General features: G+C 47.8%; 1 protein-coding gene across 1 annotated transcript; it reads right to left on the bottom strand.

Annotated features, from left to right (window-relative positions):
* Positions 1-749: 749 nt before the first annotated feature.
* On the bottom strand, positions 750-4,570 carry LOC125519581 (probable protein S-acyltransferase 7). The gene is made up of 5 exons (XM_048684336.1): positions 4,214-4,570; positions 2,698-2,880; positions 2,080-2,370; positions 1,667-1,900; positions 750-1,580 (listed from the first exon to the last, which is right to left on the bottom strand). The coding sequence occupies exons 1-5, from the start codon at positions 4,298-4,300 to the stop codon at positions 1,059-1,061; spliced, it is 1,317 nt and encodes a 438-aa protein (XP_048540293.1). The 5' UTR covers positions 4,301-4,570; the 3' UTR covers positions 750-1,058.
* Positions 4,571-24,676: the final 20,106 nt, after the last annotated feature.

The raw sequence follows: 24,676 nt of genomic DNA, 5'->3' as shown, positions 1-24,676 counted from the left end.
CAAACATACTGAAATGTGTCTACATACATATCCTCCTACTACATGCATGCATGCGTACGGCCGGGTCGGCAGCCATGTGGTACTGCCAGTTGCTAAATGCGATTGGAGCCACCCACCGTTTTGATTTTGATGTGGATGCACGCGAGGCTATGATGGGAAATGGCGCACAGGGAGGGCAAGGCAAGGCGACCAAGTACTAGGATGGATGGATGGATGGTGTGAGAGAGCGCCACTGTCGCATCGTCCGCACATATTGGCCTTCCTGGTCGGCTCCAGACGAGAAACGTGCCTGCATAGTATGTGCGCTGATTGCTGTGCTGAGGCTATTGGGCATCTGGACTTGGATTGATTTGCCGTTCCAGCCGACGTAGAACGGCAACGTGGACACATGTGATAAGCAATTCAAACTATTCAAAAAGAACGGCTACGAGCGGCAGGATTCGTGACACCGGTTCTTGCCCGCACGTCTGTCTGCTGCGACGGCTCAGGCCTCGGGGCCGGACAGCCAGAGCCAGCAGACTTGGCAATAGCCCTGTTTGGAATTTCAAAGCATACGTAGCTGGCAAGCTCGATTAAGGGCCCTTGTTCATTAGGACGTAGGAATAATACGTCCTAAATCTGCACACCTACATTCACTTGCCATTCAACACAGCTCAGATTACACTCAGAGATAATTAATCTTGATTAAATACGCCTCACCTCCTTCAGTCAAACCAGGGGGGGCGATGGCACTCTGACAAGCCACATCATGAACAAACACAAACTGTCCCATAATTTGTATATATATACACACAACTGCATTGCAGATACATCATCAACCCAAACCCGGGAAGGGTGGGAGCTCGAGCTATTATCACAACAAACACGCACAACAACAGAAGCCTGAACGGCCTGATGCACCACCGGGAAAGCAACGGGAAGTCTGGTCTGAATTACACACGTCCAGGACCTTATCCCGCCACAACTGGTAAATACATGGTGCTCCATTCAGAACACGATCGATGGCGCACTGCAAAGCAGAGCTCAAATGTTCATCTGTAGCATTCCGTTTGTGATTGCTAATGCGCACCGCTCGTAGTAACATGGCCGCCCCCATTAGTTTCCTCGGTAGGGGCTGTTTGCACAGAATTGCTGTTCACTGACTCCGAGGTTTCAGCTCTAGGATCCCAGCTTGAATGCCTTGAATGCATGCCAGCTCGGCCTTCCACAAGCTCCGGGGAAAGTTGATCTCGGCTAACATCTGGGGATGCATGGGTTACTCTGCCCTCTTTCTCATCCAACATGCCACCAAGACCTACTTCCAAGTCGCCAATATCGGCTGTCGTCCTGGGTTCATCCCAAGGCGCTGGCTTCTTGCCCATTTCAAGATCTCCAACAGCCTTGCCCATGTCGGGGCTCATGAAACCCCCAGATGAAGATCGTGCTTGTTCTACACCTTGCTCTACCGTGACTCTTGCCCGAAAATTGTTCTTTGAAGGAGGAATAGAGCTGCAGAATATCTCTAGAATGTTGTTCAGAATCCCTCTGTTATAGGGGTTAGCCCGCCGATCATAGCGGTATCTGAAATTTTCATAAGTTGTCTACAAAAGGAAATGGGTATATGATTAACTATTGAATTGCAAGTACTACGAATAGGAGATGGTTATTAAAATAAACCAACGCCTACCTGGTTTGTGCTCATCAGATAGAAATGGAAGACAGACAGACCACCAACAAACCACACACAAAGAAAACAGTAGGCAATCAGAACAATTGAGGCTGGTGTCTTTAACATTGCCCTCCAAATTGACAAATGCTCAGCATCACTAATCTTGATTATGTACACCCAACAGAAGGCAAATACGTAGAGGCAGATTAACATGGTGGAGAATACAAACATGTAGAAGAACCGATAATTACGCTGCATCAAATATATGCTTATGATTAGACCCAACTGATATTGAAGATAAGTGAGCAGAAATCCTACAATCAGAAATGTCTGCACAAAGAGCAACCTTGAAATAACTATGAGCACGCCCAAGCAACATGCTTTTGCAAAATAAGGATACATTACAAACTGTTACAAATCTCCAAACTTACCTGCCCAATGCATTGTCCAACCCATGGGCAATGATGATCAAACCGTTCCACGCAGTTATTGCAGATAGAACAGTGTGAGCATCGAGGTGGTCGGTAAAGCAAGCAGGTGTCACAATACTTAACCTTCACGCTAATTCCGTTTACAACAACATCCCTTGTCCGAGGCAAACGGAGCGGTGTTTGACCTCTAATATAATTGCTCCCATAGATGCTTTCAGGTTCAGGAGGGTGAGTATTGCGAGGTATTATACCAGGGTCTCTACCAGATGTAAGAAGAAGTAGCGTCAAATCCTAGAAAGGAAAAGAAGCTCAGTTGTGTTTACATTTACAATGGATGCAAAAACTATCATCGAAAGAACCAGGACGGTACTATGTACGAGACAGAGACAGTAAACAAAATAAAATAGGTTCACTTGGACCATTTCATTTTACAAGGTTAGGTAATACACCCTCTGTTCACAAATGTAAGACGTTTTGACAGTTTAATGTTCACAAATGTAAGACGTTTTGGCAGTTAAACTGCCAAAACGTCTTACATTTGTGAACAGAGGGAGTAGCTTTTATTTTTTGCTTCTAACCATAAATAATTAATGACTTGTGATGTACTAGTATGCTTACATAGACGGTGAAGACAACCACCACTACCATCACTGAGATACCACAGTGATCAGGAAAATCATTTATGAGGTGTCTGGCGACAAATACACAGAACACCACCACTGGTACAAAGATGAGGGACATAGTGAGAAATATGGATCTCGCATCAGGCCCAAATATAAGCCTCCCTTGCAAGAAGAATTCCTGAAAAATGCAAAGGAATGTCATCAACAAAATTTGGCAAATGTGGTTGTAATAAGCAATCATAGCAAACATTAAATGTTTTAAATTCAAAGCAGTCGTACAGCCTAAATAGCAACAAAAGCTTTCCTGTGAAGTGCTGCAAGCTGTAGACCCTTTGGAGGAGCTTAAGCTTTTATTGGATTTAAGTTGAAGCTCGTCTAAACAGTGGCTGATGGCATAGCTGAGCTATCATAAGTTAATAAGCTAAAGAATTTTGTATCTTTCACCAATGACCATTTTGACTATTTAGCTCTACTAGAAAACATATGTCAATATCAAGCCATATGTACAGAAAAGAGAACAAAATGCAATTTATCATGATTTCTGAACAATATGACAAAGCTCATGATATATTAACATGAACAAGGTCCATCATATCTAAGAGCTAGCAAGAAGTATTGTAAGTGCACTCAATCACGACTCTCCAAGGATAACAAAAGTATCACAAGACTAAAAATATGTGGAGAAACTAGCAGGCTTGGATGTCAGGAAACAAAGTTTTCTAAAATCATCATTATCAACTTGAACATATCAACGTTGGTAGCAATTGAAGAGAAATCTTATTATTATTGGTGACATCTTTACACATACAACTCCTTACTTTGCATAGTTTCATTTCACCTAGGTACTAATTGAAATCAGTTGCAGCTAAAGCATAGGCATCCTTACATATACTAACTCACAAGGAGTTAGCTGTTCATCATAGAGACAAAGACCAATCATCAAAACTGTGGATAAAATTTTCAACTAAAATCCATCGATTGTACTGCTCAACATATATTTCACCTGAATTTATCCGAATGAAATACCTATTTCGCAGATGTATCGGTTGTATGATAATGAACAAAAGAAAAACAAAATATCTTTTCCAAATGGAACCAAACTTCCATTTTTCTGGGGTGACAGCCATCACAGAGCGGCAGCCATCCAAGTAACTCACAAGTACCTCCAGTACTGATCATTTATCAATCTCCAATTCACAGTACGTGGTAAACTGGCGATGGGTCAAAAGATAATTTCAGAGTAACAGGTATGAGTTTGCACTTATTCGAATGCAAACGTTCACATGGCACAAGAGCGAAAACCGACATGACTATCGAAAACCCATTCTGACGAACTCCACAACAAATTTCTAGTCTGGTTAAAAGTTAGCCACTCTTGAAAGAAAAACTCAATTTCACAGACAGCTAAGCGACTCGCATAGAGCGCATCTGTACATTCGTACATCCAGACCGAAATCCCTCCTACGGCGATGGACAAAAGACAGAGGAGGGGAGAAAGGGAGAGAACGTACGTTGTTTCCGCGCCAAACCTGGAAAACCCTAGGCTGCTCGTCGGCGTCTCGGCTGCCATCGGAGCGGGAGGGCCGTGGCACGTACATCCCGCCCGCCGCAGAGGCAGGAAACCCTAGAGCACCCTCCCCCCGACGCGACCTCCGCCCCTACGGCAAATGATGGCCCGTCCTGCCTCGCCTTCCCCGGAGAGAGGTCCGGACGCAACGCCGCCGCACCGAGGTCACCCCGGCGAAGAGGGCTGCTGCGGAGGCGGCGGCGTGGACGGAGGCGGAAAAAAGGAGAGGTGGGAGGGGACGGGGACGATGAGGTCTTCGGGCTCGGCCGGTCGGGTCAGGGCCGGACGACAGGGACGTGGTCGCGCGCCCGCTTTTGACCGGGCGCGCTCGCATCCATAGCGTCTCAAAATGATCTCTTAAGTCGCGAATCAATATGTGGTGAGTTGGTTAGGTGAACAGTGGTATCCTTAACCCACCAGCATTTAAATCCTGATGATAGCATTATTTTTGGATTTATTTCAGGATTTTCGGCGATACGCATTCAGTGGGAGGAGACGTTTCCGTCGACGACAAGGCGCTCAGTCTCTCGAATCATAGGGGTGTATATGAGCGCTTGTGTCTGTATTGATGCTTAAAAAAATGATCTCTGAAGTCGAAGCACGCACGGCCCACAAAGAGGAACCCGACCACGGAGAGAGTTGCTCGAGGCAGCGAAAAAAGGTTAAATCGGCCAGCCCATAACCGTTTCCTACGAATTTAATTTGTAAAATGATCAAACTATCTATTGTTTTTATTAAATGAATATTTTGGATTTGTATAAAAAAGTTAGTTCACCATCTATGATAAACTAGATGATGTCCCGCATGTTGTTGCGGAACTTTACTAATAGTTGCTACAAAAACATGTAAAACTAATTAGAAGCAAATGTATGATTAAAAAAGATGTGAAGCATATAGAAAGAGAAAGAAATGAAATGTGGTTACAAGAATGTCATCTCTAACAAAATATGAAGGATGAACTCAAACGAAAAAAATACTTATGACTACATGTGAATTGATGTGGTTGGATTGATTGAGCATCACGAGGTTCGACGACAATCGGTCGAGGGATGGCTCTCCTGTCCTCCTCCCCCTCCTCCCGCCCGTGGCGCTCCCCGCCCTCCTCCGCCCCTCCTTCCCCCTCCCCGTCGTCGGTGGCGGCCCGGGCGTCCTCCTCTCCCCTCGCTGGTGCGACCCCCCGCCCCCGCCCCCTTGCCTGCGTGTCGGTGCTCTCCCCCCCTTCCCCCTCTCCTCTACCCACGTTGGGATCTCGCTTTTGGGCTCTCGCCTCCGATGAAGACGAGTTGTGTTCTGCTCCTCCCTCGCCCTGCTGTTCGTCGGCGGCTCCGGTAAGATCAGTGGCCCTCCCTCCTGCGCCCCGTCCCCGCAAGTTTGCTCCTGGTGGGAGGGGTCGACCTCTGGTTGCCGCGGATCCCGATGTTGGCTGGTTCCGGGTGTCTCGTCGTCGGGGCAGGGCCGGTAAGGGCTCGGTTGCTTCTTCTGGGTCTGGGCTGCTGGATGTCGCCCCTGATGGGGGGCTTGGTGGCTCCCCATCTTCTTCATCTTCACCTTCTTCTTCATCTTCCTCGCGTGGTGCATCCCCGTCTGCCGCGCCGCCGCCGGCGGGGCTCCCGAGGCGGTTGGTGCCGTCGGTGCCGTTTGACCTAGATCTGGTGGCCGCTCCGTTGGCTATTGGGCCGCTGGATGGGCCATCTGGGGGGCTTGCTGGGCCTCTCGTTGTTGCCTCGCCAGGTGGGCCATCTCCTCCCCCCCTCTCGTCTATCATTGACTTTCCCCCTTTAGCTTCTTTTGGCCCAGTTAGGGCGCCCGCAGTGCTGCCTCCTCCCCCCTCTTCGTTGGCCCATTCAACCCATCGGGCCCAGGCGGGCATGGCCTCGACCGGGTACTTATGGATCCCTCGTGGCTCCTTCCCCCCTCTGTTAGGGTTTCCGGCTTCCGCTGCAGATCTACGCCGTCATCGCCTTCCCATCCGTCGTCTCGTCAGATCTAGCCCTCCTCCTCCCCTTCTCCTCTCCTTTGCCGCGGTGCTCTCCATGGACAAATCTCGGGGCTCCTCGTGTGAGGCCGTGTCGGGCTGTAAGCGGCCGCGCGAGGCGTCGCCCTCGTCGGTGTTGGATCTGGAGCTCGAGGCTGAGCTTCGCTCCAAGCTGGAGGCGGGGCAGGCGGCCCGCGAGCAGGCGGCTCGGGATCGTGCGGCCTGGGCTGCGGGTCCGGATTGGTCGCAGAGCTCGGAGCAGGGGCGCGTCCTTGGTTTTGGGCCTCCGCGGCCTGGATCTGGTCCTTCTCCTCCTCCTGTGGTGGATTCATGGGAGGCGGCGGCAGCCTCTGGTGGTGGGGGCTCTTCTTCCTCAAGCTCTCTACCTGTGCACGGCGCGGGGCGCGGCGCTCCTGCCCCGGGGTGTTTCCCTCCTCCCCCTCGCCCAGCTGGTGCGGGTGTGGGAGCCCGTCCGCCGCACCGTTCCTTCGTGGGGCCGGCGCGGCGTCCCTCCGGTCCTTTCCCTGGCTCTTCCTCCTCTCCGGGGATGGGGGATGGGATCCTGCCTCCTCCTCCCCCCTCCCGCATCCCCGCCCATCCTCTGCCTCCCATAGCAACCCTTCTGCGCTTACCTGCTTCGCCTGCCAGAAGCCCAATCACTTCCAATCTCGCTGTACCAACCCCCCTTTCCGTTTGATTTGCCGAACTGATGGGCACCTCACGGTCAATTGCATGAATAGATTGAAATCCCCCTCTCTCCTCCAATATGGCACGGGCCTTCCTGGATGTGCCTTCTTTGCTTTTGATTCTGATCTGCCTACTCTGGAGGTGGCCCCTCGCTTTCGAATGCTGCTATTGTTCATGTGAAGGACCAGAAGATTTCTCCCCAAACCTGAAGGAAATATGCCCTGGAGGCAATAATAAAGTTATTATTTATTTCCTTATATCATGATAAATGTTTATTATTCATGCTAGAATTGTATTAACCGGAAACATAATACATGTGTGAATACATAGACAAACAGAGTGTCACCAGTATGCCTCTACTTGACTAGCTCGTTAATCAAAGATGGTTATGTTTCCTAACCATGGACAAAGAGTTGTTATTTGATTAACGGGATCACATCATTAGGTGAATGATCTGATTGACATGACCCATTCCATTAGCTTAGCACCCGATCGTTTAGTATGTTGCTATTGCTTTCTTCATGACTTATACATGTTCCTATGACTATGAGATTATGCAACTCCCATTTGCCGGAGGAACACTTTGTGTGCTACCAAACATCGCAACGTAACTGGGTGATTATAAAGGTGCTCTACAGGTGTCTCCAAAGGTACATGTTGGGTTGGCGTATTTCGAGATTAGGATTTGTCACTCCGATTGTCGGAGAGGTATCTCTAGGCCCTCTCGGTAATGCACATCACATAAGCCTTGCAAGCATTGCAACTAATGAGTTAGTTGTGAGATGATGTATTACGGAATGAGTAAAGAGACTTGCCTGTAACGAGATTGAACTAGGTATTGAGATACCGACGATCGAATCTCGGGCAAGTAACATACCGATGACAAAGGGAACAACGTATGTTGTTATGCGGTCTGGCCGATAAAAGATCTTCGTAGAATATGTAGGAGCCAATATGAGCATCCAGGTTCCGCTATTGGTTATTGACCGGAGACGTGTCTCGGTCATGTCTACATTGTTCTCGAACCCGTAGGGTCCGCACGCTTAAGGTTTCGATGACAATTATATTATGAGTTTATGCATTTTGATGTACCGAAGTTTGTTCGGAGTCCCGGATGTGATCACGGACATGACGAGGAGTCTCGAAATGGTCGAGACATAAAGATTGATATATTGGAAGCCTATATTTGGATATCGGAAGTGTTCCGGGTGAAATCGGGATTTTACCGGAGTACCGGGAGGTTACCGGAACCCCCCGGGAGGTATATGGGCCTTAGTGGGCTTTAGTGGAAGAGAGGAGAGGTGGCCAGGGCTGGGCCGCGCGCCCCTCCCCCCTAGTCCGAATAGGATAAGGAGAGGGGGGCGGCGCCCCCCCCCCCTTTCCTTCTCTCTCTCCTCTTTCCCCCTCCCAAATCCTATTCCAACTAGGAAAGGGGGGAATCCTACTCCCGGTGGGAGTAGGACTCCTCCTGGCGCACCCTCCTCCTGGCCGGCCGCACCCCCCGCCCCCTTTGATCCTTTATTTACGGGGGCAAGGGGCACCCCTAGACACACAAGTTGATCCACGTGATCATATTCTTAACCGTGTGCGGTGCCCCCTTCCACCATAGTCCTCGATAATATTGTAGCGGTGCTTAGGCGAAGCCCTGCGACGGTAGTACATCAAGATCGTCACCACGCCGTCGTGCTGACGGAACTCTTCCCCGACACTTTGCTGGATCGGAGTCCGGGGATCGTCATCGAGCTGAACGTGTGCTAGAACTCGGAGGTGCCGTAGTTTCGGTGCTTGATCGGTCGGGCCGTGAAGACGTACGACTACATCAACCGCGTTGTGCTAACGCTTCCGTTGCGGTCTACAAGGGTACGTAGATCACACTCTCCCCTCTCGTTGCCATGCATCACCATGATCTTGCGTGTGCGTAGGAAATTTTTTGAAATTACTACGTTCCCCAACAGTGGTATCCGAGCCTAGGTTTTATGTGTTGATGTTATATGCACGAGTAGAACACAAGTGAGTTGTGGGCGATATAAGTCATACTGCTTACTAGCATGTCATACTTTGGTTTGGCGGTATTGTTGGACGAAGCGGCCCGGACCGACATTACGCGTACGCTTACGCGAGACCAGTTCTCCCGATGTGCTTTGCACAAAGGTGGCTAGCGGGTGACAGTTTCTCCAACTTTAGTTGAACCGAGTGTGGCTACGCCCGGTCCTTGCGAAGGTTAAAACAACACCAACTTGACAAACTATCGTTGTGGTTTTGATGCGTAGGTAAGATTGGTTCTTGCTTAAGCCCGTAGCAGCCACGTAAAACTTGCAACAACAAAGTAGAGGACGTCTAACTTGTTTTTGCAGGGCATGTTGTGATGTGATATGGTCAAGACATGATGCTAAATTTTATTGTATGAGATGATCATGTTTTGTAACCGAGTTATCGGCAACTGGCAGGAGCCATATGGTTGTCGCTTTATTGTATGCAATGCAATCGCGCTGTAATGCTTTACTTTATCACTAAACGGTAGCGATAGTCGTGGAAGCATAAGATTGGCGAGACGACAATGATACTACGATGGAGATCAAGGTGTCGCGCCGGTGACGATGGTGATCACGACGGTGCTTCGAAGATGGAGATCACAAGCACAAGATGATGATGGCCATATCATATCACTTATATTGATTGCATGTGATGTTTATCTTTTATGCATCTTATCTTGCTTTGATTGACGGTAGCATTATAAGATGATCTCTCACTAATTATCAAGAAGTGTTCTCCCTGAGTATGCACCGTTGCGAAAGTTCTTCGTGCTGAGACACCACGTGATGATCGGGTGTGATAGGCTCTACGTTCAAATACAACGGGTGCAAAACAGTTGCACACGCGGAATACTCAGGTTATACTTGACGAGCCAAGCATATACAGATATGGCCTCGGAACACGGAGACCGAAAGGTCAAGCGTGAATCACATAGTAGATATGATCAACATAGTGATGTTCACCAATGAAACTACTCCATCTCACGTGATGATCGGACATGATTTATTTGATTTGGATCACGTAATCACTTAGAGGATTAGAGGGATGTCTATCTAAGTGGGAGTTCTTTAAGTAATATGATTAATTGAACCTAAATTTATCATGAACTTAGTACCTGATAGTATCTTGCTTATTTATGTTTGATTGTAGATAGATGGCCCGTGCTGTTGTTCCGTTGAATTTTAATGCGTTCCTTGAGAAAGCAAGGTTGAAAGATGATGGTAGCAATTACACGGACTGGGTCCTTAACTTGAGGATTATCCTCATTGCTGCACAGAAGAATTACGTCCTGGAAGCACCGCTGGGTGCCAGGCCTGCTGCTGGAGCAACACCAGATGTTATGAACGTCTGGCAGACCAAAGCTGATGACTACTCGATAGTTCAGTGTGCCATGCTTTACGACTTAGAATCGGGACTTCAACGACGTTTTGAACGTCATGGAGCATATGAGATGTTCCAGGAGTTGAAGTTAATATTTCAAGCAAATGCCCGGATTGAAAGATATGAAGTCTCCAATAAGTTATATAGCTGCAAGATGGAGGAGAACAGTTCTGTCAGTGAGCATATACTCAAAATGTCTGGGTATAATAATCACTTGATTCAATTGGGAGTTAATCTTCCAGATGATTGCGTCATTGACAGAATTCTCCAATCACTGCCACCAAGCTACAAGAGCTTCGTGATGAACTATAATATGCAAGGGATGAATAAGACTATTCCCGAGCTCTTCGCAATGCTGAAAGCTGCGAAGGTAGAAATCAAGAAGGAGCATCAAGTGTTGATGGTCAACAAGACCACTAGTTTCAAGAAAAAGGGCAAAGGGAAGAAGAAGGGGAACTTCAAAAAGAACAGCAAGCAAGTTGCTACTCAAGAGAAGAAACCCAAACCTGGACCTAAGCCTGAAACTGAGTGCTTCTACTGCAAGCAGACTGGTCACTGGAAGCGGAACTGCCCCAAGTATTTGGCGGATAAGAATGATGGCAAGGTGAACAAAGGTATATGTGATATACATGTTATTGATGTGTACCTTACTAATGCTCGCAGTAGCACCTGGGTATTTGATATTGGTTCTGTTGCTAATATTTGCAACTCAAAACAGGGACTACGGATTAAGCGAAGATTGGCTAAGGACGAGGTGACGATGCGCGTGGGAAATGGTTCCAAAGCCGATGTGATCGCAGTCGGGACGCTACCTCTACATCTACCTTCGGGATTAGTATTAGACCTAAATAATTGTTATTTGGTGCCAGCGTTGAGCATGAACATTATATCTGGATCTTGTTTGATGCGAGACGGTTATTCATTTAAATCAGAGAATAATGGTTGTTCTATTTACATGAGTAATATCTTTTATGGTCATGCACCCTTAAAGAGTGGTCTATTCTTATTAAATCTCGATAGTAGTGACACACATATTCATAGTGTTGAAGCCAAAAGATGCAGAGTTGATAATGATAGTGCAACTTATTTGTGGCACTGCCGTTTGGGTCATATCGGTATAAAGCGCATGAAGAAACTCAATACTGATGGGCTTTTGGAACCACTTGATTATGAATCACTTGGTACTTGCGAACCGTGCCTTATGGGTAAAATGACAAAAACACCATTCTTCGGTACTATGGAGAGAGCAACAGATTTGTTGGAAATCATACATACAGATGTATGTGGTCCGATGAATGTTGAGGCTTGTGGCGGATATCGTTATTTTCTCACCTTCACAGATGACTTAAGCAGATATGGGTATATCTACTTAATGAAAAACAAGTCTGAAACGTTTGAAAAGTTTAAAGAATTTCAGAGTGAAGTTGAAAATCATCGTAACAAGAAAATAAAATTCCTACGATCTGATCGTGGAGGAGAATATTTGAGTTACGAGTTTGGTGTACATTTGAAACAATGTGGAATAGTTTCGCAACTCATGCCACCCGGAACACCACAGCGTAATGGTGTGTCCGAACATCGTAATCGTACTTTACTAGATATGGTGCGATCTATGATGTCTCTTACTGATTTACCGCTATCGTTTTGGGGATACGCTCTAGAGACGGCCGCATTCACATTAAATAGGGCACCATCAAAATCCGTTGAGACGACGCCTTATGAACTGTGGTTTGGCAAGAAACCAAAGTTGTCGTTTCTGAAAGTTTGGGGCTGCGATGCTTATGTGAAAAAGCTTCAACCTGATAAGCTCAAACCCAAATCGGAGAAATGTGTCTTCATAGGATATCCAAAGGAAACTATTGGATACACCTTCTATCACAGATCCGAAGGCAAGACTTTTGTTGCTAAATTCGGAAACTTTCTGGAGAAGGAGTTTCTCTCGAAAGAAGTGAGTGGGAGGAAAGTAGAACTTGACGAGGTAACTGTACCTACTCCCTTATTGGAAAGTAGTACATCACAGAAACCTGTTTCTGCGACACCTACACCAATTAGTGAGGAAGCTAATGATAATGATCATGAAACTTCAGAACAAGATACTACTGAACCTCGTAGATCAACCAGAGTGAGATCCGCGCCAGAGTGGTACGGTAATCCTGTTCTGGAAGTCATGCTACTAGATCATGATGAACCTACAACTATGAAGAAGCGATGGTGAGCCCAGATTCCGCAAAATGGCTTGAAGCCATGAAATCTGAGATGGGATCCATGTATGAGAATAAAGTATGGACTTTGGTTGACTTGCCCAATGATCGGCAAGCAATTGAGAATAAATGGATCTTCAAGAAGAAGACTGACACTGACGGTAATATTACTGTCTACAAAGCTCGACTTGTCGCAAAAGGTTTTCGGCAAGTTCAAGGGATTAACTACGATGAGACCTTCTCACCCGTAGCGATGTTTAAGTCTGTCCGAATCATGTTAGCAATTGCCGCATTTTATGATTATGAAATTTGGCAGATGGATGTCAAAACTGCATTCCTGAATGGATTTCTGGAAGAATAGTTGTATATGATGCAACCAGAAGGTTTTGTCGATCCAAAGGGAGCTAACAAAGTGTGCAAGCTCCAGCGATCCATTTATGGACTGGTGCAAGCCTCTCGGAGTTGGAATAAACGCTTTGATAGTGTGATCAAAGCATTTGGTTTTATACAGACTTTTGGAGAAGCCTGTATTTACAAGAAAGTGAGTGGGAGCTCTGTAGCATTTCTGATATTATATGTGGATGACATATTACTAATTGGAAATGATATAGAATTTCTGGATAGCATAAAGGGATACTTGAATAAGAGTTTTTCAATGAAAGACCTTGGTGAAGCTGCTTACATATTAGGCATTAAGATCTATAGAGATAGATCAAGACGCTTAATTGGACTTTCACAAAGCACATACCTTGACAAAGTTTTGAAGAAGTTCAAAATGGATCAAGCAAAGAAAGGGTTCTTGCCTGTGTTACAAGGTGTGAAGTTGAGTAAGACTCAATGCCCGACCACTGCAGAAGATAGAGAGAAAATGAAAGATGTTCCCTATGCTTCAGCCATAGGCTCTATCATGTATGCAATGCTGTGTACCAGACCTGATGTGTGCCTTGCTATAAGTCTAGCAGGGAGGTACCAAAGTAATCCAGGAGTGGATCACTGGACAGCGGTCAAGAACATCCTGAAATACCTAAAAAGGACTAAGGATATGTTTCTCGTTTATGGAGGTGACAAAGAGCTCATCGTAAATGGTTACGTTGATGCGAACTTTGACACTGATCCGGACGATTCTAAATCGCAAACCGGATACGTGTTTACATTAAACGGTGGAGCTGTCAGTTGGTGCAGTTCTAAACAAAGCGTCGTGGCGGGATCTACGTGTGAAGCAGAATACATAGCTGCTTCGGAAGCAGCAAATGAAGGAGTCTGGATGAAGGAGTTCATATCCGATCTAGGTGTCATACCTAGTGCATCGGGTCCAATGAAAATCTTTTGTGACAATACTGGTGCAATTGCCATGGCAAAGGAATCCCGATTTCACAAGAGAACCAAGCACGTCAAGAGACGCTTCAATTCCATCCGGGATCTAGTCCAGGTGGGAGACATAGAGATTTGCAAGATACATACGGATCTGAATGTAGCAGACCCGTTGACTAAGCCTCTTCCACGAGCAAAACATGATCAGCACCAAGGCTCCATGGGTGTTAGAATCATTACTGTGTCTAGATTATTGACTCTAGTGCAAGTGGGAGACTGAAGGAAATATGCCCTAGAGGCAATAATAAAGTTATTATTTATTTCCTTATATCATGATAAATATTTATTATTCATGCTAGAATTGTATTAACCGGAAACATAATACATGTGTGAATACATAGACAAACAGAGTGTCACTAGTATGCCTCTACTTGACTAGCTCGTTAATCAAAAATGGTTATGTTTCCTAACCATGGACAAAGAGTTGTTATTTGATTAACGGGATCACATCATTTAGGAGAATGATGTGATTGACTTGACCCATTCCATTAGCTTAGCACTTGATCGTATAGTTTGTTGCTATTGCTTTCTTCATAACTTATATATGTTCCTATGACTATGAGATTATGCAACTCCCGTTTACCGGAGGAACACTTTGTGTGCTACCAAACGTCACAACGTAACTGGGTGATTATAAAGGTGCTCTACAGGTGTCTCCGAAGGTATTTGTTGGGTTGGCGTATTTCGAGATTAGGATTTGTCACTCCGATTGTCGGAGAGGTATCTCTGGGCCCTCTCGGTAATGCACATCACTCAAGCCTTGCAAGCATTGCAACTAATAAGTTAGTTGCGGGATGATGTATTACGGAACGAGTAAAGAGACTTGCCGGTAATGAGATTGAACTAGGTATTGAGATACCGACGATCGAATCTCGGGCAAGTAACATACCGATGACAAAGGGAACAACGTATGTTGTTATGCGGTCTGGCCGATAAAAGATCTTCGTAGAATATGTAGGAGCCAATATGAGCATCCAGGTTCCGCTATTGGTTTTTGACCGGAGACGTGTCTCGGTCATGTCTACATTGTTCTCGAACCCGTAGGGTCCGCACGCTTAAGGTTTCGATGACAGTTATATTATGAGTTTATGCATTTTGATGTACAGAAGTTTGTTCGGAGTCCCGGATGTGATCACGAACATGACGAGGAGTCTCGAAATGGTCGAGACATAAAGATTGATATATTGGAAGCCTATATTTGGATATCGGAAGTGTTCCGGGTGAAATCGGGATTTTACCGGAACCGGGAGGTTACCGGAACCCCCCGGGAGGTATATGGGCCTTAGTGGGCTTTAGTGGAAGAGAGGAGAGGTGTCCAGGGCTGGGCCGCTCCCCCCTCCCCCCTAGTCCGAATAGGATAAGGAGAGGGGGGCGGCGCCCCCCCTTTCCTTCTCTGTCTCCTCTTTCCCCCTCCCGAATCCTATTCCAACTAGGAAAGGGGGGAATCCTACTCCCGGTGGGAGTAGGACTCCTCCTGGCGCGCCCTCCTCCTGGCCGGCCGCACCCCCCCTTTGATCCTTTATATACGGGGGAAAGGGGCACCCCTAGACACACAAGTTGATCCACGTGATCATATTCTTAACCGTGTGTGGTGCCCCCTTCCACCATAGTCCTCGATAATATTGTAGCGGTGCTTAGGCGAAGCCCTGCGACGGTAGTACATCAAGATCGTCACCACGCCGTCGTGCTAACGGAACTCTTCCCCGACACTTTGCTGGATCGGAGTCCGGGGATCGTTATCGAGCTGAACGTGTGCTAGAACTCGGAGGTGCCGTAGTTTCGGTGCTTGATCGGTCGGGCCGTGAATACGTACGACTACATCAACCGTGTTGTGCTAACGCTTCCGCTGCGGTCTACAAGGGTACGTAGATCACACTCTCCCCTCTTGTTGCTATGCATCACCATGATCTTGCGTGTGCGTAGGAATTTTTTTGAAATTACTACGTTCCCCAACAAAACCTTACTCGATGGGCTCCGGATCTGGGATGAGGCTGGATGGGACTGGCAAGTGGCTCAGATATTTGAACATGAGTTTTCAGTGGTGTTCCCTTCCAAGGAATGCCTGCGGATGATTGCTTCCTGTACCAGCTTTACCCTGCCCCTCAATCAACTGGTCGTCTCGGTCAAGCCGGCGACCTGCAATGGTACGGCGGTTGGCCCTCTCTCTCAGGTCTGGGTGCTCATTGATGATCTACCAGCTGGTCTCCGCTCGTCTGCTTTTCTCATGGCGGTGGGGGTTCTAATTGGGAAGCCCGTGGAGGTGGACTCGGAATCTCTGACTAAGGTTGGCCCCGCTAGGGTGAAGATTTGGTGCCTGGATCCGAGTTGTGTTCATGGTTCGATCGACATTTCCCCCTCTCCAAACGGTATCAGGCTCAGGGTGCGGGTGGAGGGGGCGGCTGCCTTTCAACCCCCCCTTCTCCTCCTTCTAATCCCACAGATAAACACGATAAGGACGGGGATGGATCGATGGGTGGTAACAACCAGAGTGATGGCTCCAATCTCCGTTTCACCCAATCTGAATGGGATGGCTTGGCTGAGTCTGAAAGGGAATTGTTCCAGTCTCAAGCTCCCTCTGGTGCTGGCCCCCGGGAGTCTTTGGCGATCCCTCCTACTAACTCCATGGCGGATGTTCCTGATGCTGCTTCTCTGAAGTTTCCGTCTGTGGCGGCTACCCCCATGTCTGGTGCTTGCTCCAACCTCCCAGCCCGCCCGATCTCCCCCACCCTCTCCGGGATTGAGGATCTCCCTGACTCCCCTGAGCGTGATGTGGTGGGTGCCCAGTCCCAGCGGAAGAACAAATCCTCGGTGCGCAAATTCTCAGCTAAGAGCAGGAACTCTCTGGGCTCCAAACAATCCACTGTCGTCGCCTCGACAAGGAGCTTGGGTCCATGTCTCGCTCTGGTCCGTCTTCGGCTTCCCCCATGCCTCGGTCGCAGGCGATTCGGTCGCCGGCGTCTACGGCCCGCAAAGATCGGCAGGTGGCCAACTTGGGTGTTTCTGTACTGGAGCGGGCGGAAAAGCGGGCTGCTGCGAAGGATCTTCCTACCCCAGGTATTCTTCCCACTCATGTCGTTGGTTCCTCTCCGGTTCATCTGGTTCTACCTACTCTGTCGGATAATCATCTTTTTAAAATCATGTCGGATGTGGGTGTGGTGGTTGACTCTAATGTGGGCTCTCCTAGCTCTCTTCTTGCAATCATTCGGGCTAATGAGGCTGCTCAGGCGGCCATTGCCAAAGCTAAGGAGGCCGTTGCCTCCGAGGCTACTGTATCTATTGGTCCTCTGGGTCCGGAGGCGGGTCTGGGTGTTGGTAGTGGCCAGCCCCAACCTGGTCCCTCCAGGAGGGGCACTTCTAAAAGAGTTAAAACCTGCGCGGCTCCTAGCAGGTCCAGTCTCCGCATTAAGAATCTTTCTTATAAATGAAAACTTTATTTTGGAATATTAGAGGGTTCGGTGCTAGGGGGCATCGTGACCAAATAAAAGATTTGATTCGCTCGAACCATATTGACTTCGCGGGGTTGGTTGAAACTTTTAAGGAGTCCTTTTCCCCTAATGAACTATCTGCCATCGTGGGTATGGATAGATTTGATTGGCATGTTTTACCTTCTTCGGGCCACTCGGGTGGGATTTTGTTAGGCTCGAATAAGGACATCTTCGATGTTGTTGCCTATGACCATGGGATCTTTTGGGTTAGTGATGTTCTCTGTCTTGAAGCGTTGAATACTCTAATGGAGGTAATAGTGGTTTATGGGCCTGCTGATCACTCTATTGCCCCTCTGTTTCTTAACGAACTTTCTGTGAAGATCGAATCATGTAACCTCCCGATGGTTATCGGGGGTGATTTTAACCTTCTTCGCCCCCCCTCTGATAAAAGCAACGATATCTTCTCTTGGCCTTTAGCGAATGCTTTTAATGAGTTTATTAGCTCCTTTGCTTTTCGTGAACTTCCCCGGGTTGGAGCCCGCTTTACTTGGTCTAATCACCAGGTTAATCCTATTAGGTCCGTGCTTGATAGAGTTTTCATCTGTCCTAGGTGGGACTCCCTCTTTCCTAGGGCCTCCCTTGGTGCCAAATGTATTGTTGACTCTGATCATACCCCTCTCATTGTTGACGACGGTTCTATTAACCTTAGACCTCCGGCCAGATTTCAATTTGATGCCTCCTGGTTACTCGTTGATGGTTTTTGTGATATGCTTGCCGTGAAGATTTCCCATCTGCTCTCCTCTAACTCGTGCTCCTTTGGTCCTCTGGATGATTGGCATTCTTGCTCCTACAATCTGCGTAAGTTTCTTAGAGGCTGGTCCCGTAACCGTGTGGCGGAGGAACGCTGCTCCAAAGATTTCCTCGAAACCCAAATCTTGGCTCTAGACTTGACTGCTGACTCTGCTGGTCTTTCCGAGGATGGGTGGTCTGTGAGGTATAACCTCGAGGCTACCTTACCGCAGTTACACCATCAGGCTGAGGTGTATTGGCGCCAGCGGGGTACGCTTAATTGGACGCTAAAGGGCGATTCCCCCACTGCATATTTTTTTGCCATTGCGAACGGTCGGAGGAGGCGTTGTGGTATCAACAACCTGCTCATCAATGGGGTGCGGTCTTCGGACCAATCTGTTATTATGAACCATGTGCGGGACTTCTTCTCTACTTTACTTGAGGCGAAACCTCCTTCGGGCCTCTCGATCTCCCCTTCTCTCTGGAACATGGGTTTAAAAGTTTCGGCCGAGGACAACGTCGCGTTGATGATCCCCTTTTCTGATCAGGAAATCTGGGACATAGTTAACTCCGCTAACCCGAATGCGGCCTCTGGGCCTGATGGCTTTTCTATTCCTTTTTTTGAAAATTCTGGCCTTAGTTAAAGCAGCTGGTTTGCAGGGTCATACAGGGCTTTTGCCTTGGCTATATCGATATTTCCCGCTTGAACTATGCCGTCATTTCTCTGATTCCCAAGGTCAAGGGGGCTGAACTAATCTCTCAATTTCGTCCTATTGCGCTGATTAACAATTTTGCCAAATTCCCGGCTAAGGGATTCGCTAACCGCCTCTCTCCGGTTGCTCATAGAGTTATTAGTCCCTTCCAATCTGCTTTCATTAAGGGTCGCTTTATTTTAGATGGTATCCTCTCTTTGCATGAAATTGTGCATGACCTGCACTCTCGGGTCTCTAAAGTGGTTATTCTTAAGTTAGACTTTGAGAAAGCTTACGACTCGGTCAGCTGGTCTTTTCTTAAGCAGGTCTTGCTCGCGAAAGGTTTTGATGGAGCTTATGTGCATCGTATCATGCAGTTGGTTACTGGGGGCCACACTGCTGTTTCAGTGAATGGGCATATTAGTAATTTTTTTGCCAATGGCAGGGGTCTTCGTCAAGGGGATCCTGCCTCCCCTGTCCTTTTCAATTTTGTAGCTGATGCCTTTTCTTGTATGCTCACGAGGGCGACTCAATGTGGTCACATTAGCCCGGTGGTCTCTCATCTCCTCCCGGAAGGGGTTTCGCACCTTCAGTATGCCGATGATACGATCATTATGGTTGAGTTGGATGATGCGTGTATTGCTAATTTAAAATTCATCCTTCTTTGCTTTGAAGCGGTCTTTGGCTTGAAGATTAACTTTTCCAAGAGTGAGGTTCTAGTTACTGGTGTGAATGATGCAGAAGCCCTGCGTATGGCCAGGCTTCTTAACTGTTCTTTAGGTTCCTTCCCTTTCAAATATCTGGGCCTCCCAATTTCTCCTTTTAAACTTCGTGCTAAGAACTTTGCCCCGGCTGTTGCTAAAGTGGGGAACAGGGTCCTTCCTTGGCGAGGGAGATACAATACTAACGCTGGCAAGGTGGCCTTAATCAACTCCTGTCTTTCTTCCCTTCCTATGTTCCTCATGGGTTTCTATCTCCTTTCGGCGGGTATTCACGCTGGCTTTGACAAACACAGGGGTGCCTTTTATTGGAATGCGGCTGATAATAAGCGGAAATATAGACTAGTCAAGTGGCAGCTTATGTGTCGGCCTAAGAACCTTGGGGGGTTAGGCATTATTAATACCTTGGTGATGAACAAATGCTTATTAATTAAATGGTGGTGGAAAATTATGACTACTGGGGCCGACTCACTTTGGTATTCTATCCTCAAGGCTAAGTATTTCCCTCAATCTAGCCCCCTGTTTGCTTCTGCTGGACGAGGGTCTCAATTCTGGAAGAACCTTGTCAAAGTCAGACCGATCTTTTTGGAGCATGTTAAGTTTATCGTGGGCACTGGTAGTTCTGTTCGTTTTTGGCGGGATTGGTGGTGTGGAGATGCTCCTCTGGCTACTCAATTCCCGGTTTTGTTTTCTTACTGTCCTAAGCCGGACATCTTCATCGCGGAGGTGGCAGATAATAATTGGGACCTGGCTTTTCGCCGCTCCCTGTCTCCTGAAGAGTTAGAGGATTGGCAAAGTATTTCTGCCCTCTTCCCTGTGCTCTCGGAGGCTCCGGATTCTGTAGTTTGGCCTCATTCGTCTTCTGGCAGGTTTTCGGTCAAGTCTCTTTATTCTAGGCTTATCGGAGGTACCCCCTCGAACAGATTCTCTAACATCTGGAAGTCCAAAGTGCCTCCTAAGATTAAGATATTTCTTTGGCAAGCCTTCAGAGGCCGCCTCCCTGCGGCTGATCAGATTCGCAAGCACAATGGTCCGGGTTCAGAGTTCTGTCACCTTTGTGGTGCCTTGGAAAATACGGACCACATCTTTTTTCATTGTGTCTTGGCTAAGTTCGTTTGGAGTTGCGTCAGATCTTGGCTTCAAGTCTCTTGGAATCCCTCGTCCTTCTCTGAGCTTAGAACCCTAGCCAAGGTTCTGGTTGGGGTTACTAAGAGGGTGTTCTGGGTTGGCTTGGGTGCCTTATGTTGGTCTCTTTGGACTACTAGGAACAAATTTACTATCGAGCATATCTTTCCATCTAAACCTGCTGATGTTCTTTTCAAATCTTGTATCATCTTGCAGCGGTGGAGATTATTGACTAAAGAAGACGATCGGGATGCCCTGGACGCGCTCATCGCCAAAATTCGGGCTTCGGCATCCTTCTTCTCTAGGCTGGGTCCTAACGTCTGATCTCTGTTGCGGTGGTTTTATCGGTTGGTCTTAGTCATCTCTCCCCTCCGGCCTGCGCGCTGTGTATGGCAGGGTGCCATGTATCGCTCTGAACTTCTTTCGCCTCTTCTAGGCTTTTGGTCGCTGGATTCGTGGTTCTTGTTATCTGTTTGGGTGTTCGGGTCTGTGACGCTGCCGTGTGGCTTTATTTATAAAGTCGGGTCAAGGCCTCTTATCTAAAAAAAATTGATGTGGCAGCATTGCATGTATATAGTAATGAAAAAAATATAATTTATGGCTTGCATGCATGACTTGTTTATGTGACATGGTTGCATTGCCTGAAAAATAGATGGTGGATTGTACTGCCTCCGTTTCTAAATATAAGTCTTTTTAGAGATTCCAATGCAGACTACATGTGAAGCAAAATGAGTGAATCTATACTCTAAAATGCGTCTATATACATTTGTATGTAGTTCACATTGGAATCTCTAAAATGACTTACATTTAGGAATGGTGGGAGTAGTTATTTAGGAATAGAAAATGTCCATATATATCAAACGTAACACTTATGCATTTTATTACCACAATCGGTCATGGGTCGAGTTCGCATGGAAGGTAGGTAGGAGTAGGACGACAACAACAGGGGAGACTTGGAGGATACGAAGGTGAGAATTCAAACGAAAACAAGGACTAGGTTCAGATCATCCATTTGATTCATGCCTTTGTTTATTGTTTAGCATCCCATTAGAGTCTGCGAATAAGTGTACATCTACCTTTCGTTTTTAGTCAAAATTTTATAGAAAATTATAGTAACATATATGACATAAAATTGATATATTATCAAAGTACATTTCAAGATGAATCTAGTGATACTAATTTGATGCCATAAATGTTTTTACTTTTTTCTAAAAAGGTGGTCAAAGTTTTAAAACTTTGACTTAAGACAAAAGCTAGATGTACACTTATTCACGGATGAAGAAAGTATAGCTGTAGAGTTTTGAGGTGGCCTCATGAGGCGTCTCGTCCTACCTCGCACAACCCAAGCGTGGGTTGGTTGTGGCTGATACACCACGTCTCGATGCCTGGAGGCACAGACTCAAGAGGGTACGCATGCCCACGAGCTCGTTTGAGAACATCTCGCGAGGTAAGGACGCCAAAGCTCTGGGGCAACAGGGCTTCGGCGAGGTGTGGCTGCGGGCGCACACCTGCCTAGCCCCGTGCAGGGGACACGCGAGGAGGAGCAACGTGCAACTGCCGCTCTTCCTAGGACAAGATTGAAAAAGGCGAGCGAACGAGAGAGAAAATTCCAACTCTGGCGAATGGAAAACACAAAAGCTCCAAATTTCATTCAAGAAGTTGAAAACCAGCTACAGAAAGCAAGCAAAAGAATAGCCGCGTCCGGCACCTAGAGTAGTCTTCTTGTCTTCCCACTAGGCCTACTTCCCATGAGTGCGGAGCATGGGGTCTCCACTAGGACGTGGGTGGTTACCCCCGTGAGGCCCAAGGGCGACCTCAGGAGACTCTGGGATGTGTGCAGCCCCAACTCATTATTATGTGAGAGTGTCATGAGCGGAGACCTTCACAAGCGTGGGGCCTTACTTCATGGGTAGAATTTTTGGAGGTGCTGGATGTTCCAGGCGTTTTGGATGGAGATCCCGTCGTGCGTCTCCAGGCGCGCGGCGCCAAGCCTGGAGACACAGGCGATCCTGAACGGGCCCTCCCACATGGGCGAGACCTTATGCAGCCCTTCCCTGGAGAGCACATGCCTCAAGGCGAGATCACCCATCTTGAGCGTCTTGGAGCGGACGCTGCGGCAGTGGTACCGCCACGGCGCCTGCTGGTACCTCGCTGCTCGAAGTGAGGCTTGGCGGCGGCGTTCCTCCCCTAGCACGAGGTCCATCCCCCACGAGGCGACCTGGCGTGCCTCGTCAAACGCCAAGACCCGCGCGGAGCAATGCCTAACCTCGTGAGGGAGAACCGCTTCAGCTCCGTAGACGAGGAAGAATGGAGTCTCGCCCGTCGGCTTGATCCCGGTGGTGCGGATGGACCACAACATGGACTGGAGCTCGTCGAGCCAGCCCCTGCCGCATGCCTTGAGCTTCTTCTTGAAGGTCCTTGCCTTGAGGCCCCTCAGGACCTCTGCGTTGGCGCACTCAGCCTGGTCGTTGCTCCGACGATGTGCCACCGAAGCGTAACATATTTGCGTTCCAAGGTTAGCACAATACATTTTGAAAAGGGTGCTGATGAACTGTGAGCCATTGTCGGTGATGATGCAATTAGGAACCCCAAAGTGGCTCACAAGGCCCTTGATGAACTTGACGGCCAAACCGGCCGGGATGGTGCGGATGGTCTCCACCTCCGCCCACTTGATGAATTTGTCGATGACGACATAGAGGTAGTGGTAGCCCCGGGGTGGCTCGACGGAACAGGCCCAGTTTGTCCAGCCCCAAACCGCGAACGGCCATGAGAGCGGAATGGTATGGAGGCCCTGAGCGGGCTGGTGAATCTGCTTGGCATGGAACTGACAGGCATCACAGGATCTTACTAGCTCGGTGGCATCACTGAGTGTCGTGGGCCAGTAGAATCCGCTGCGGAACGCCTTGCCCACAAGAGTGCGCGATGAAGAGTGATGCCCGCAATCCCCACCATGTATGTCAGCCAACAGCTCGCATCCATGCTCCCTGGAGATGCATCGTAGAGAGACGTCGTCTGGCCGTTTTCGATAGAGCTCACCGTCTCGGATGCAGTACGCGGTGGCCTGGCGGGCCACACGCTCTGTTTCGGGGATATACCCCGCGGTGTAACCCGGCATGATGTATGACCTGGCTAGAGCTTGGCCACTTACTGATGACCCGCCCAGACCTGGCGACTCACTGGTAACCTGCCGGAGCTTTGCAACTTACTAGTGACCTGGCGGGCGGGTCATACGGACGACAAGGCCCAAGGCACAGTAAACTGTCTCATGTTATGGTGGGTCGGCTTCAGAGGAAAGGATAAAGAATATTCCCTTACAAAGAAAGCAAGACTAGGACTCCACTTATAATAGAGTAATCATAATCCTACTAGGACTAGTCATGTAAGTCGCCCCTCCAACTTATATAAGAAGGGGTAGGGCACCCCAAGAGGGAGAAGTCTGACAAGTCTAGACAGACAAATCAATAGCTCTCGAGATAGAGGTAGCAAAATAGCACCCTTATAATCGTGAGCATCACCATGATCAATACCATTGAAGCAAGATGTAGGCTTTTACCTCCACCGTGAGGGGCCGAACCTGGGTAAAACCTCGCATCTCTCGTCCCGCTCAACCCCTCTCAAGCTACCAATTAGATGTGTCGGCCTCACGACTAAGTCCTTACACTAAAGACATCTGCCGTGATAAATTCATGATAGTTGGCACCCACCATGAGGCTCACGCACGGTGGTCTTGAGTTATTGAAGGGATCTATTTCAAGAATCGAGAAGTTCCCAATTTTCCGGATAAGAAAAGACCTAGCTCGGAAGGATCAACATCAGCTTCAAGTTTATCATTCCAGATTTAATATCAGAAAATGATTAGGGTTACAGCTTTGGTCATCCATGGTTTTGTGATCACTTGGACTGATTTTAAGTCATCAAGACGGGCGAATTTCTGAAGAAGATGTGTCAGATCAACCGACAAATCACCATCGTGTGTTCATGGTTGCGGCTACTCCTGAGAAGAAGAAAA

Source organism: Triticum urartu, chromosome 7 (assembly GCF_003073215.2).
Source record: "Triticum urartu cultivar G1812 chromosome 7, Tu2.1, whole genome shotgun sequence".
Classification (NCBI taxonomy): domain Eukaryota; kingdom Viridiplantae; phylum Streptophyta; class Magnoliopsida; order Poales; family Poaceae; genus Triticum; species Triticum urartu.
The sequence above is the reverse complement of the archived record's forward strand: the minus strand, read 5'-3'. Positions and strand labels throughout refer to the sequence as shown.

Excerpts from the sequence above, each read along its gene's own strand:
- LOC125519581 (XM_048684336.1), bottom strand. The coding sequence starts at position 4,300 with ATGTACGTGCCACGGCCCTCCCGCTCCGATGGCAGCCGAGACGCCGAC. Across the intron at positions 2,881-4,213 it reads AGGTTTGGCGCGGAAACAAC|GAATTCTTCTTGCAAGGGAG; the intron begins GTACGTTCTCTC and ends TGCATTTTTCAG. Across the intron at positions 2,371-2,697 it reads TGGTTGTCTTCACCGTCTAT|GATTTGACGCTACTTCTTCT; the intron begins GTAAGCATACTA and ends TTTCCTTTCTAG.